We start from the raw sequence: 13,956 nt of genomic DNA, 5'->3' as shown, positions 1-13,956 counted from the left end.
TATTTCTCTATTGAATGCTTCAATTGAACCTGCCTCCACCACGTTCTCAGGCAGCGCATTCCAGACCTTAACCATTCGCTGCATGAAAAAGTTTTTCCTCATGTCACGTTTGCTTCTCTTACTAAATATTTTAAATCTGTGCCCCCTCAAATTTCCCCTCCTCACAAAGTTTCATATGACGATTCAAAGATGACCAGGAGTTTACTCGTCTTTCAGATCCAATGTTCTCAACAATATTCAGCCATCAAACAACATCACTAAAGAAAGTTTTTTTTATTCACTCTGGGGATGTGGACATCGCTGGCTAGGCCAACATTTATTGCCCATCCCTGACTGTCCTTGAGAAGGTGGTGGTGAGCTGCCTTCTTGAACCGCTGCAGTCCATGTGGGGTAGGTACACCCACAGGGAGTTCCAGGATTGATGTTTGTGGAACCTTGCTGTGCACAATTTGGCTGGTATGTTTTCTATGCTTTGGGATGTCCTGAGGTGGTGGAAGGCTATATAATAATTCTTGACCTAGTTGGACTCAAGTTTTATATCTGCTTTTTGTACCGATCCAGAGTAGGCAGTGCATGCAGCAACCAAGGATAGAACATCAGAGCACCCAGCAACCTCTGCCTCACAGTGTACAGACTGGACTGTCAGGCCTCCAACATGAGATCGACAAATGCACCATTAATCGAACTCCAACACTTGCAGAGCTGTGAGGAGTGAGGAGCTGATGGTGGGACTGTTGGGGAGGAAAAGTCACTGTCATTAAATCAACAGCTGATCATCAAACATCCCCTCCTCACAAAGTTTCATAATGTACAGCTCTTGTTCAGTCACTTCAACTGTTTCAGTAACTCCACCCCTCCTCATCCACTGTTTAGTCCTTCAGCTAACCCCCTCATTTCATTCCCTGCCACCATTCCCCTCTACCCCTCCCCCACCCTTCCCACCTCCCTCAGTCTTTAGGCTGTAGCTGGGGACTGAGGATCATTGTTTTGCTCCAGGATGGCACAGCAGCGATGACATTCGGGGTCCCCTCGCACCTTGGGTGATCCTGGGGTGGGTTTCCCTGTGTGGGGGTTGACACACCAGCACTCCCCGCGTTGCCCATTCAGAGAAGTTTTACACTAGAAAGAGAACGGAGAAGACAAATCAGTGCCTGGGGAAACACAGTAAAGACAGCTAGCAAAGCCCGTATTCCCAAAACCTCCTCGCCTCACCACACTTCCACCTCCCTCCCCAGCTCAACTGCTCTCCAACACTTCCTCCACTTACGACCTGCCCAGATAATACAAGCTATGGGGTTAGATACAGAGTAAAGCTCCCTCGACACTGTCCCCATCAAACACTCCCAGGACAGGTACAGCACGGAGTTAGATACAGAGTAAAGCTCCCTCTACACTGTCCCCATCAAACACTCCCAGGACAGGTACAGCGCAGAGTTAGATACAGAGTAAAGCTCCCTCTACACTGTCCCCATCAAACACTCCCAGGACAGGTACAGCACGGGGTTAGATACAGAGTAAAGCTCCCTCCACACTGTCCCCATCAAACACTCCCAGGACAGGTACAGCACGGGGTTAGATACAGAGTAAAGCTCCCTCCACATTGTCCCCATCAAACACTCCCAGGACAGGTACAGCACTGGGGTTGGCTGCTGTCTAATTGGAGTGTTGACTGCTGATTGCAGCAACGAGCCTCAGCTGAGAGTGCTGGTGGCAGTTGGAGGTTGCAGAGGTGGAGAGAGGAGCTACACTGAGCAAGGGAGAGCAGTTACAACCAAGCAGAGGTGAAACTTCAACAACAATCTCCATTAAAGAGACATTTTTTGGAAACAAGGCTTTGTCTGGAGGTGGGTGCTGAACACCAGTAATTTGCTTTGCTTTGGACTGTTGGGGGAGGAACGAGTGGCCGGAACAACAAGGGGTGGGGCTGCCAATTCCGCAGGAATCTGTACTGCTGCAACAAGCACACCGGGAAGCTCCCTCCCCACCCCAATTGCCCAGCCTGGGTCAGCTGAAGCTGCCCAGCGAAAGAGACGGAAGGGGATAGATAGTGCCTGGGCACCTTCAGCTGACCCAGGTGAAGACGACTCCCCCAACCAGAAGACCAAGTTCAAAGACTGTTTTAAGTGTGCTGTGAGCACCACCTCCAGAAAGCAAGTCATCCCTTCCAGCCTGCCTTTGCCTCTCCTCTATTCCCTCAGCCTCTCCCCTAACCTGTTGTATATTTGTTTGTTTTTAATACATATTCAATATCTTCTGTGAATCTTTTGATATTCGGTTTGCAAGCCCACAATTTGGGGTGGGTTTAGCTCTTAGACCCATGTCAAGCCCTTCATCACCGGTGCGGGGCCCTCTACTACCTATGCAGCTGTAGCCTCTGTGGCTGCCCACGTGGCCCCGTCACCCTTTAAATTGATAACATCCAGCCATGGGGTGAAGAGCTATCCCCACCCCAACATGTCCATTGAGACCTGCGTAAAGGCAATGGTCAAGGTTATCGGCCCCTCGGCCATATATGCAGCCTCAAAGATGTATGGGAAGGCTGTGTTTTTTCTGAAGACCGAGCAGGCGGTGTCCCTGGCTCTGAGTAAAGGGCTCACTGTGGGGGGGACCTTCCTGCCGGTGGACCCTCTGGGGGCCACTGCGCATCGGATAATGTTATCAAACGTGCTGCCCTTCATTCCCAGTGAGCTCCTCCTCCCCTATCTGCACCATCTGGGGGAGGTGAAGTCGGGGATCACCCCAATTCCGCTCTGTCTTCGGGAGCACAGCCTCCGACAAGTCTACTCCTTCCGCCGCCAGCTATTTGTGCAGCTGACGTCGGAGGGCCAATTCAATGTGGAGTTCCAGGGGACAGCCTACTGTGTCTTCTGGACCTCGGACGGGGCGCGGTGCCACGTCTGCAAGGAGGTGGGGCATGTTCATAAGAACTGCCCCAACCTCCTGGCCGCCAACTCCACCTCGGCGGCCCAGTGTGGCGCCACTGCACCACCACCCACTCCCCCAAAATCTCCTACAGTCGTTCCGGAGGCTGCCATTTTGCTGTGCCTCCATGTTGTGGTACCGGTTGGTCACTTTGGCCCCGCCCCCTGCATTCGCCACCCGCATCTATTCCGAGTCTGGAACATGGTCGCCTCCAGGCAGGGCGCTCCCCCGCCAGCGGAGGCGAGCACCTCGGCTGCCCGGGCGGCCGACTCCAGGGACGGGCGGGCGGAGGAGTAGCCGAAGCCCCCGGGACGCCCCTCACTGCGGGTGGTGAAGTGGCTCGGGAGAGCGGAATGCTCCCGGCCGAGCTGACCCCCGCTTGGCCAGAACTGCTCATCGGACCCAGGCCCCGAAACCCTCCTCGGGAGCCGGTCCCGCACAACCCGAGCCGCATCTTGGAAATGCCCTCTGTGCCATTCCAATCGGGGTGGAGGGGTTTCCTGTACGGGCTGCTCCTGTACACTCTCCACTTCCTCGCCCTCGTCAGCCGGCCGGACATGCCTTGGCGGTCCGCATTGCCATCTGGCGGCGAGGGGAAACCCCGATGGAGGTCTCTCTCCACGGGAGTCTTCCCCCTTTACATCGGGGACCTGGGGTGAAGGGTGTTGCACAGGGCAGTCCCGTGCAATAGACTTTTTAAGTATGTTCACGAACTCCCAGGCCTCCTGTACTTTCTGCAGCCTGGACGAGTCCGTGTTCCATGTTCCATGTATATATGGAGTGTGCGAGGTTGCAGCCCCTCTTTGAGTATTTGAAGGGGCTGCTCCTCAAGTTCTGGCTGCACTTCAGTCCCACCCTCCTGATCTTTGGGCACCCGGTGCGGAGGGGCGTGGGCCGGGAGGAGGATCTCCTCGTCGGTCTGCTCCTGGGCCTGGCCAAGGTGGCAATTCACAGGTCCAGGTTGCGGGCCGTCGGGGGTCCGTCCTCCCCGATTGCCTGCCCCTCTTCCGCGGTTACATTCGCACCCGGGTGTCCCTGGAGAAGGAGCATGCGGTGTCCGCCGGTACGCTTGAGGCCTTCCCCGACCGGTGGGCATCGCAGGGACTGGAGTGCATCGTCGACGCCGAGAATGGCATTTTAATTTGAGTTTTTGTTTATTTATCTGTTTTTAATGAAATTATTTTAAAATTATGCATATAAAGGGGGCCTGAGGAATAAAGGCCCCCTCGACATAAAATATATAAAAGGGGCCTGGGGTATAAAGGCCAAAACAAAAATGGGGTTAGATACAGAGGAAAGCTCCCTCTGCACTGTCCCATCAAACACTCCCATATCTAAAATAAAATGGGGTTAGATACAGTGTACTCAGTAGAGTGTACTCAGATTTACCTCAATACAGTGTACTCAGATTGAGGGAGACAGATTTACCTCAACACAGTGTACTCAGATTGAGGGAGACAGATTTACCTCAGTACAGTTACTCAGATTGAGGGAGACAGATTTACCTCAATACAGTGTACTCAGATTGAGGGAGACAGATTTACCTCAGTACAGTGTACTCAGATTGAGGGAGACAGATTTACCTCACTACAGTGTACTCAGATTGAGGGAGACAGATTTACCTCAGTAGAGTGTACTCAGATTGAGGGAGACAGATTTACCTCACTACAGTGTACTCAGATTGAGGGAGACAGATTTACCTCAGTAGAGTGTACTCAGATTGAGGGAGACAGATTTACCTCACTACAGTGTACTCAGATTGAGGGAGACAGATTTACCTCACTACAGTGTACTCAGATTGAGGGAGACAGATTTACCTCAGTAGAGTGTACTCAGATTGAGGGAGACAGATTTACCTCAGTAGCGTGTACTCAGATTGAGGGAGACAGATTTACCTCAGTAGAGTGTACTCAGATTGAGGGAGACAGATTTACCTCAGTAGAGTGTACTCAGATTGAGGGAGACAGATTTACCTCAGTAGAGTGTACTCAGATTGAGGGAGACAGATTTACCTCAGTAGAGTGTACTCAGATTGAGGGAGACAGATTTACCTCAGTAGCGTGTACTCAGATTGAGGGAGACAGATTTACCTCAGTAGAGTGTACTCAGATTGAGGGAGACAGATTTACCTCACTACAGTGTACTCAGATTGAGGGAGACAGATTTACCTCAGTAGAGTGTACTCAGATTGAGGGAGACAGATTTACCTCACTACAGTGTACTCAGATTGAGGGAGACAGATTTACCTCAGTAGCGTGTACTCAGATTGAGGGAGACAGATTTACCTCAGTACAGTGTACTCAGATTGAGGGAGACAGATTTACCTCAGTACAGTGTACTCAGATTGAGGGAGACAGATTTACCTCAGTAGAGTGTACTCAGATTGAGGGAGACAGATTTACCTCACTACAGTGTACTCAGATTGAGGGAGACAGATTTACCTCAGTAGAGTGTACTCAGATTGAGGGAGACAGATTTACCTCAGTAGCGTGTACTCAGATTGAGGGAGACAGATTTACCTCAGTACAGTGTACTCAGATTGAGGGAGACAGATTTACCTCAGTAGAGTGTACTCAGATTGAGGGAGACAGATTTACCTCAGTACAGTGTACTCAGATTGAGGGAGACAGATTTACCTCACTACAGTGTACTCAGATTGAGGGAGACAGATTTACCTCAGTAGAGTGTACTCAGATTGAGGGAGACAGATTTACCTCACTACAGTGTACTCAGATTGAGGGAGACAGATTTACCTCAGTAGCGTGTACTCAGATTGAGGGAGACAGATTTACCTCAGTACAGTGTACTCAGATTGAGGGAGACAGATTTACCTCAGTACAGTGTACTCAGATTGAGGGAGACAGATTTACCTCAGTACAGTGTACTCAGATTGAGGGAGACAGATTTACCTCAGTAGCGTGTACTCAGATTGAGGGAGACAGATTTACCTCAGTACAGTGTACTCAGATTGAGGGAGACAGATTTACCTCAGTAGAGTGTACTCAGATTGAGGGAGACAGATTTACCTCACTACAGTGTACTCAGATTGAGGGAGACAGATTTACCTCAGTAGAGTGTACTCAGATTGAGGGAGACAGATTTACCTCAGTAGAGTGTACTCAGATTGAGGGAGACAGATTTACCTCAGTAGAGTGTACTCAGATTGAGGGAGACAGATTTACCTCACTACAGTGTACTCAGATTGAGGGAGACAGATTTACCTCAGTAGCGTGTACTCAGATTGAGGGAGACAGATTTACCTCAGTACAGTGTACTCAGATTGAGGGAGACAGATTTACTTCAGTAGAGTGTACTCAGATTGAGGGAGACAGATTTACCTCAGTAGAGTGTACTCAGATTGAGGGAGACAGATTTACCTCAGTAGAGTGTACTCAGATTGAGGGAGACAGATTTACCTCAGTAGAGTGTACTCAGATTGAGGGAGACAGATTTACCTCAGTAGAGTGTACTCAGATTGAGGGAGACAGATTTACCTCAGTAGAGTGTACTCAGATTGAGGGAGACAGATTTACCTCAGTAGAGTGTACTCAGATTGAGGGAGACAGATTTACCTCAGTAGAGTGTACTCAGATTGAGGGAGACAGATTTACCTCAGTAGAGTGTACTCAGATTGAGGGAGACAGATTTACCTCAGTAGAGTGTACTCAGATTGAGGGAGACAGATTTACCTCACTACAGTGTACTCAGATTGAGGGAGACAGATTTACCTCAGTAGAGTGTACTCAGATTGAGGGAGACAGATTTACCTCAGTAGCGTGTACTCAGATTGAGGGAGACAGATTTACCTCAGTACAGTGTACTCAGATTGAGGGAGACAGATTTACCTCAGTAGAGTGTACACAGATTGAGGGAGACAGATTTACCTCAGTAGAGTGTACTCAGATTGAGGGAGACAGATTTACCTCAGTAGAGTGTACTCAGATTGAGGGAGACAGATTTACCTCAGTAGAGTGTACTCAGATTGAGGGAGACAGATTTACCTCAGTAGAGTGTACTCAGATTGAGGGAGACAGATTTACCTCAGTAGAGTGTACTCAGATTGAGGGAGACAGATTTACCTCAGTAGAGTGTACTCAGATTGAGGGAGACAGATTTACCTCAGTAGAGTGTACTCAGATTGAGGGAGACAGATTTACCTCAGTAGAGTGTACTCAGATTGAGGGAGACAGATTTACCTCAGTAGAGTGTACTCAGATTGAGGGAGACAGATTTACCTGCTTGAGGTTATAAAGGCCCCGCCGGTCACAGTTGGGAATGTGAAGTGAGTAAAGATGCTCCAATGGGCCACGTTCGTCTGGCAGCTGCAGAGATGAAATCCTCTCCAAGACCTGGTCCAACTCCACCTGGCACGTCGTCTAGCAACAGGGACAGAATGTTGTGGTTTAGGGGCAGTCAAGATATGGGGCTTTCTGAGCTGCTGCAGGATTCAACCATACAAGTTCACCACCTTATCCCTTAGGTGAATACAAGAAATAGCAGCAAGAGACAACCATTCAGCCCCTCAAGCCTGCTCCGCCAATCAATACTATCACAGCTGATCCTTGACCTCAACTCCACTTTCCCGCCTGTGCTGCACCTCACAAGCCAAGGTGGAGTGTGCAGGAGAGACAGTCGACCATATCATCACCCAGAACATGTACAAACATACAGGCATATAGTTGCCAAGTAGGTGTAACTGTACCGTGCTCACTATCCGAGGGCACTGAACTCCACAATAACATCCCCACTGCTGACTGCGGTGGAATCTGTCAGTTCAGCACTGGCCCCGATGCAGCCTTGGCCTTTGTATTAGTCAAACCCCATCTCCACCACCACCACATTGTGCCCACACAGTAAGTGAAGTAAGTGCCTAAACAACAAATTTTCACAGTTTGAGGATTGTGTCCAATTCTGGGCCCCGCTCTTCAGGAAGGATGTCAAAGCCTTGGAGAGTGTACGGAGGAGATTTACTAGAAAGTACCAGGGATGAGGGACTTCAGTTAATGTGGAGAGACTGGAGAAACTGAGATTGTTCTCATAGAACAGAGAAGGTTAAGGGAAGATTTAATCGAAGGGTTTGGTCGAGTAAATAAGGAGAAACTGTTTCCACTGACGGAGGGTCAGTAACCAGAGGGACACAGATTAAGATCATTGGTAAAAGAATCAGAGGGGGAGATGAGGAGAATGTTTTTACACAGTGAGTTATTGTGATCTGGAACGCGCTGCCTGAAAGGGCGGTGGAAGCAGATTCAATAGTAACTTTCAAAAGGGAATTGGATAAATACTTTAAGAGGAAAATTTTTCAGGACGATGGGGAAAGGGGGCAGTGCGAGGAGTGGAACTAATTGGATAGCTCTTTCAAAGAGCCAGCACAGGCATGTTGGACTGAATGGCCTCCTCCTGTGCTGTAACAGTCAATGATTCTGTGAAGGAGAACCCCAGTATTTAAAATCACTTTCTGAAACACCAATAAAAACTGAATTTGACACGAGAGGTGTACTCCTTATTCTACATCTGCACACCATGGCATAGCAAATGCAACTGTTAATCAGAGCCACCCAGGGTAGACACAGCAAAAGTCAGTGAGATACACATATGCACTAAGATAGGGTGTGTGCAAGAGTGTGAGACAGATTGAGACGGGGAGAGAGTGAGTGAGGGAGAGAGTGAGTGAGAGAGACAGAGAGGGAGAGAGACAGACACACAGAGCGACAAACACACACACACACCGACAAACACACACACACACACACAGTGACAAACACACACACACACAGAGCGATAAACACACACACACAGAGCGACAGACAGACACACAGCCACAAACACAAACACACACAGAGCGACAAACACACACACACACACAGAGCGACAGACACACACACACACACACACACACAGCGACAGACACACACACACACACACACACACACACACACACACACACACACACAGCGACAAACACACACACACACACACAGCGACAAACACACACACAGAGCGACAGACACACACACACACACACACACAGCGACAAACACACACACAGAGCGACAGACACACACACACACACACAGCGACAAACACAAACACACACAGAATGACAAACACACACACACACACAGCGACAAACACACACACACAGCGACAAACACACACACACAGCGACAAACACACACACACAGCGACAAACACACACACAGAGCGACAGACACACACACAGAGCGACAGACACACACACACACACACACACACAGAGCGACAGACACACACACAGCGACAGACACACACACACATACACACACACACACACACACACACACAGCGACAAATACACACACAGAGCGACAGACACACACACACACACACACAGCGACAAACACACACACAGAGCGACAGACACACACACACACACACAGCGACAAACACAAACACACACAGAATGACAAACACACACACACACACAGCGACAAACACACACACACAGCGACAAACACACACACACAGCGACAAACACACACACACAGCGACAGACACACACACAGAGCGACAGACACACACACAGAGCGACAGACACACACACAGCGGCAAACACACAGAGAGCAACAGACACACAGAGAGCGACAGACACACAGAGAGCGACAGACACACACAGAGCGACAAACACACACAGAGCGACAAACACACACACACACAGCGACAAACACACACATACACAGAGCGACAGACACACACAGAGCGACAAACACACACACACAGCGACAAACACACACACAAACACACACACACAGAGAGCGACAAACACACACACACAGAGCGACAAACACACACACACACACACAGCGACAAACACACACACACACACACACACACACACACACAGAGCGACAGACACACACACAGCGACACACACACACAGAGCGACAAACACACACACACACACAGCGACAAACACACACACACAGAGCGACAAACACACACACAAACACACACACACACAGAGCGACAAACACACACACACACACAGCGACAAACACACACAAAGAGCGACAAACACACACACACACACACACAGAGCGACAGACACACACAGAGCGACAAACACACACACACACACACAGAGCGACAGACACACACACACACACACACACAGAGCGACAGACACACACAGAGCGACAAACACACACACACACACACAGAGCGACAGACACACACACACAGAGCGACAGACACACACACACAGAGCGACAAACACACACACACACACACACACAGAGCGACAGACACACACACACAGAGCGACAAACACACACACAAACACACACACACAGAGCCACAGACACACACACACAGAGCGACAAACACACACAGAGCGACAAACACACACACACACACAGAGAGCGACAGACACACACACACAGAGCGACAAACACACACACAGAGCGACAAACGCACACACAGAGCGACAAACGCACACACAGAGCGACAAACGCACACACAGAGCGACAAACACACACACAGAGCGACAAACACACACACACACACACACACACAGCGACAGACACACACACACAGAGCGACAAACACACACACAAACACACACACACAGAGCGACAGACACACACACACAGAGCGACAGACACACACAGAGCGACAGACGCACACAGAGCGACAAACGCACACACAGCGACAAACGCACACACACAGCGACAAACGCACACACAGACACAGCGACACACGCACACACAGAGCGACACACGCACACACAGAGCGACACACGCACACACAGAGCGACACATGCACACACAGAGCGACACACGCACACACAGAGCGACACACACACACAGAGCGACACACACACACAGAGCGACACACACACAGCGACACACACACACACACACACACAGAGCGACAAACACACACACACAGCGACAAACACACACACACAGCGACACACACACACACAGCGACAAACACACACACACACACAGAATGACAAACACACACACACACACAGCGACAAACACACACACAGCGACAAACACACACACACAGCGACACACACACACACAGCGACAAACACACACACACAGCGACAAACACACACACACAGCGACAAACACACACAGCGACAAACACACACACAGCGACAAACACACACACACAGCGACAAACACACACAGCGACAAACACACACACAGCGACAAACACACACACACAGCGACACACACACACACACAGCGACAAACACACACACACACACAGAATGACAAACACACACACACAGCGACAAACACACACAGCGACAAACACACACACAGCGACAAACACACACACACAGCGACAAACACACACAGCGACAAACACACACACAGCGACAAACACACACACACAGCGACACACACACACACACAGCGACAAACACACACACACACACAGAATGACAAACACACACACACACAGCGACACACACACACAGCGACAAACACACACACACACACAGAATGACAAACACACACACACACACAGCGACAAACACACACACACAGCGACAAACACACACACACAGAGCGACACACACACACACAGAGCGACACACACACACAGAGCGACACACACACACAGAGCGACACACACACACAGAGCGACAAACACACACAGAGCGACAAACACACACACACACAGAGCGACAAACACACACACACAGAGCGACAAACACACACACACAGAGCGACAAACACACACACACACAGCGACAAACACACACACACACACACACACACACACACAGCGACAGACACACACACAGCGACAAACACACACACACACACAGCGACAAACACACACACACACACACAGCGACAAACACACACACACACAGAGCGACAAACACACACACAGAGCGACAAACACACACACACACACACACACACACAGAGCGACAGACACACACAGAGCGACAAACACACACACACAGAGCGACAGACACACACACACACACACAGAGCGACAGACACACACACACAGAGCGACAAACACACACACACACACAGAGCGACAGACACACACACACAGAGCGACAAACACACACACAAACACACACACACAGAGCGACAAACACACACACAGAGCGACAAACACACACACAGAGCGACAAACACACACACACACACAGAGCGACAGACACACACAGAGCGACAAACACACACACACACACACACACAGAGCGACAGACACACACACACAGAGCGACAAACACACACACAAACACACACACACAGAGCGACAGACACACACACACAGAGCGACACACACAGAGCGACACACACAGAGCGACACACACAGAGCGACACACACAGAGCGACACACACAGAGCGACACACACACACACACAGAGCGACAAACACACACACACAGCGACAAACACACACACACAGCGACACACACACACACAGCGACAAACACACACACACACACAGAATGACAAACACACACACACACACAGCGACAAACACACACACAGCGACAAACACACACACAGCGACAAACACACACACACAGCGACACACACACACACAGCAACAAACACACACACACAGCGACAAACACACACACAGCGACAAACACACACAGCGACAAACACACACACAGCGACAAACACACACACACAGCGACAAACACACACAGCGACAAACACACACACAGCGACAAACACACACACACAGCGACACACACACACACAGAGCGACAAACACACACACACACACAGAATGACAAACACACACACACAGCGACAAACACACACACACAGCGACAAACACACACAGCGACAAACACACACACAGCGACAAACACACACACACAGCGACACACACACACACACAGCGACAAACACACACACAGCGACAAACACACACACACAGCGACAAACACACACAGCGACAAACACACACACAGCGACAAACACACACACACAGCGACACACACACACACACAGCGACAAACACACACACACACACAGAATGACAAACACACACACACACAGCGACACACACACACAGCGACAAACACACACACACACACAGAATGACAAACACACACACACACACAGCGACAAACACACACACACAGCGACAAACACACACACACAGAGCGACACACACACACACAGAGCGACACACACACACAGAGCGACACACACACACAGAGCGACACACACACACAGAGCGACACACACACACAGAGCGACACACACACACAGAGCGACAAACACACACACACACAGAGCGACAAACACACACAGAGCGACAAACACACACACACACACACAGCGACAGACACACACACACACACACAGCGACAGACACACACACACACAGCGACAGACACACACACACAGCGACAGACACACACACACAGAGCGACACACACACACACAGAGCGACAGACACACACACACAGAGCGACAGACACACAGACACAGAGCGACAGACACACAGACACAGAGCGACAGACACACACACAGCGACAGACACACACACACAGAGCGACAGACACACACACACAGAGCGACACACACACAGAGCGACACACACACAGAGCGACACACACACAGAGCGACACACACACACACAGAGCGACACACACACACACAGAGCGACACACACACACACAGAGCGACACACACACACAGAGCGACAAACACACACAGAGCGACAAACACACACACACACAGAGCGACAAACACACACACACACAGAGCGACAAACACACACACACACAGAGCGACAAACACACACACACACACAGAGCGACAGACACACACACAGCGACAAACACACACACAGCGATACACACACCCACACACACAGAGCGACAAACACACACACACACAGCGACAGACACACACACACACACACACACACACAGCGAAAAACACACACACAGAGCGACAGACACACACACACACACAGCGACAAACACACACACACAGAGCGACAAACACAAACACACACAGAATGACAAACACACACA

At 50.1% G+C, this 13,956-nt stretch overlaps 1 protein-coding gene across 1 annotated transcript in view; it reads right to left on the bottom strand.

The window, feature by feature from the left end:
• Nucleotides 1-507: 507 nt before the first annotated feature.
• igfbp2a (insulin-like growth factor binding protein 2a) overlaps nt 508-13,956 on the bottom strand; it is a 118,908-nt gene continuing 105,459 nt past the window's right edge. The window contains exons 3-4 of the mRNA XM_068034706.1: nt 7,158-7,298; nt 508-1,119 (exon numbers count right to left, since the gene is read on the bottom strand). Coding sequence (XP_067890807.1) covers nt 955-1,119; nt 7,158-7,298 — 306 coding nt within the window. The 3' untranslated portion in view covers nt 508-954. The remainder of the gene's footprint in view (nt 1,120-7,157; nt 7,299-13,956) is intronic.

The sequence above is a fragment of the Heterodontus francisci genome, chromosome 7 (genome assembly GCF_036365525.1).
Source record: "Heterodontus francisci isolate sHetFra1 chromosome 7, sHetFra1.hap1, whole genome shotgun sequence".
NCBI lineage: Eukaryota > Metazoa > Chordata > Chondrichthyes > Heterodontiformes > Heterodontidae > Heterodontus > Heterodontus francisci.
The sequence above is the reverse complement of the archived record's forward strand: the minus strand, read 5'-3'. Positions and strand labels throughout refer to the sequence as shown.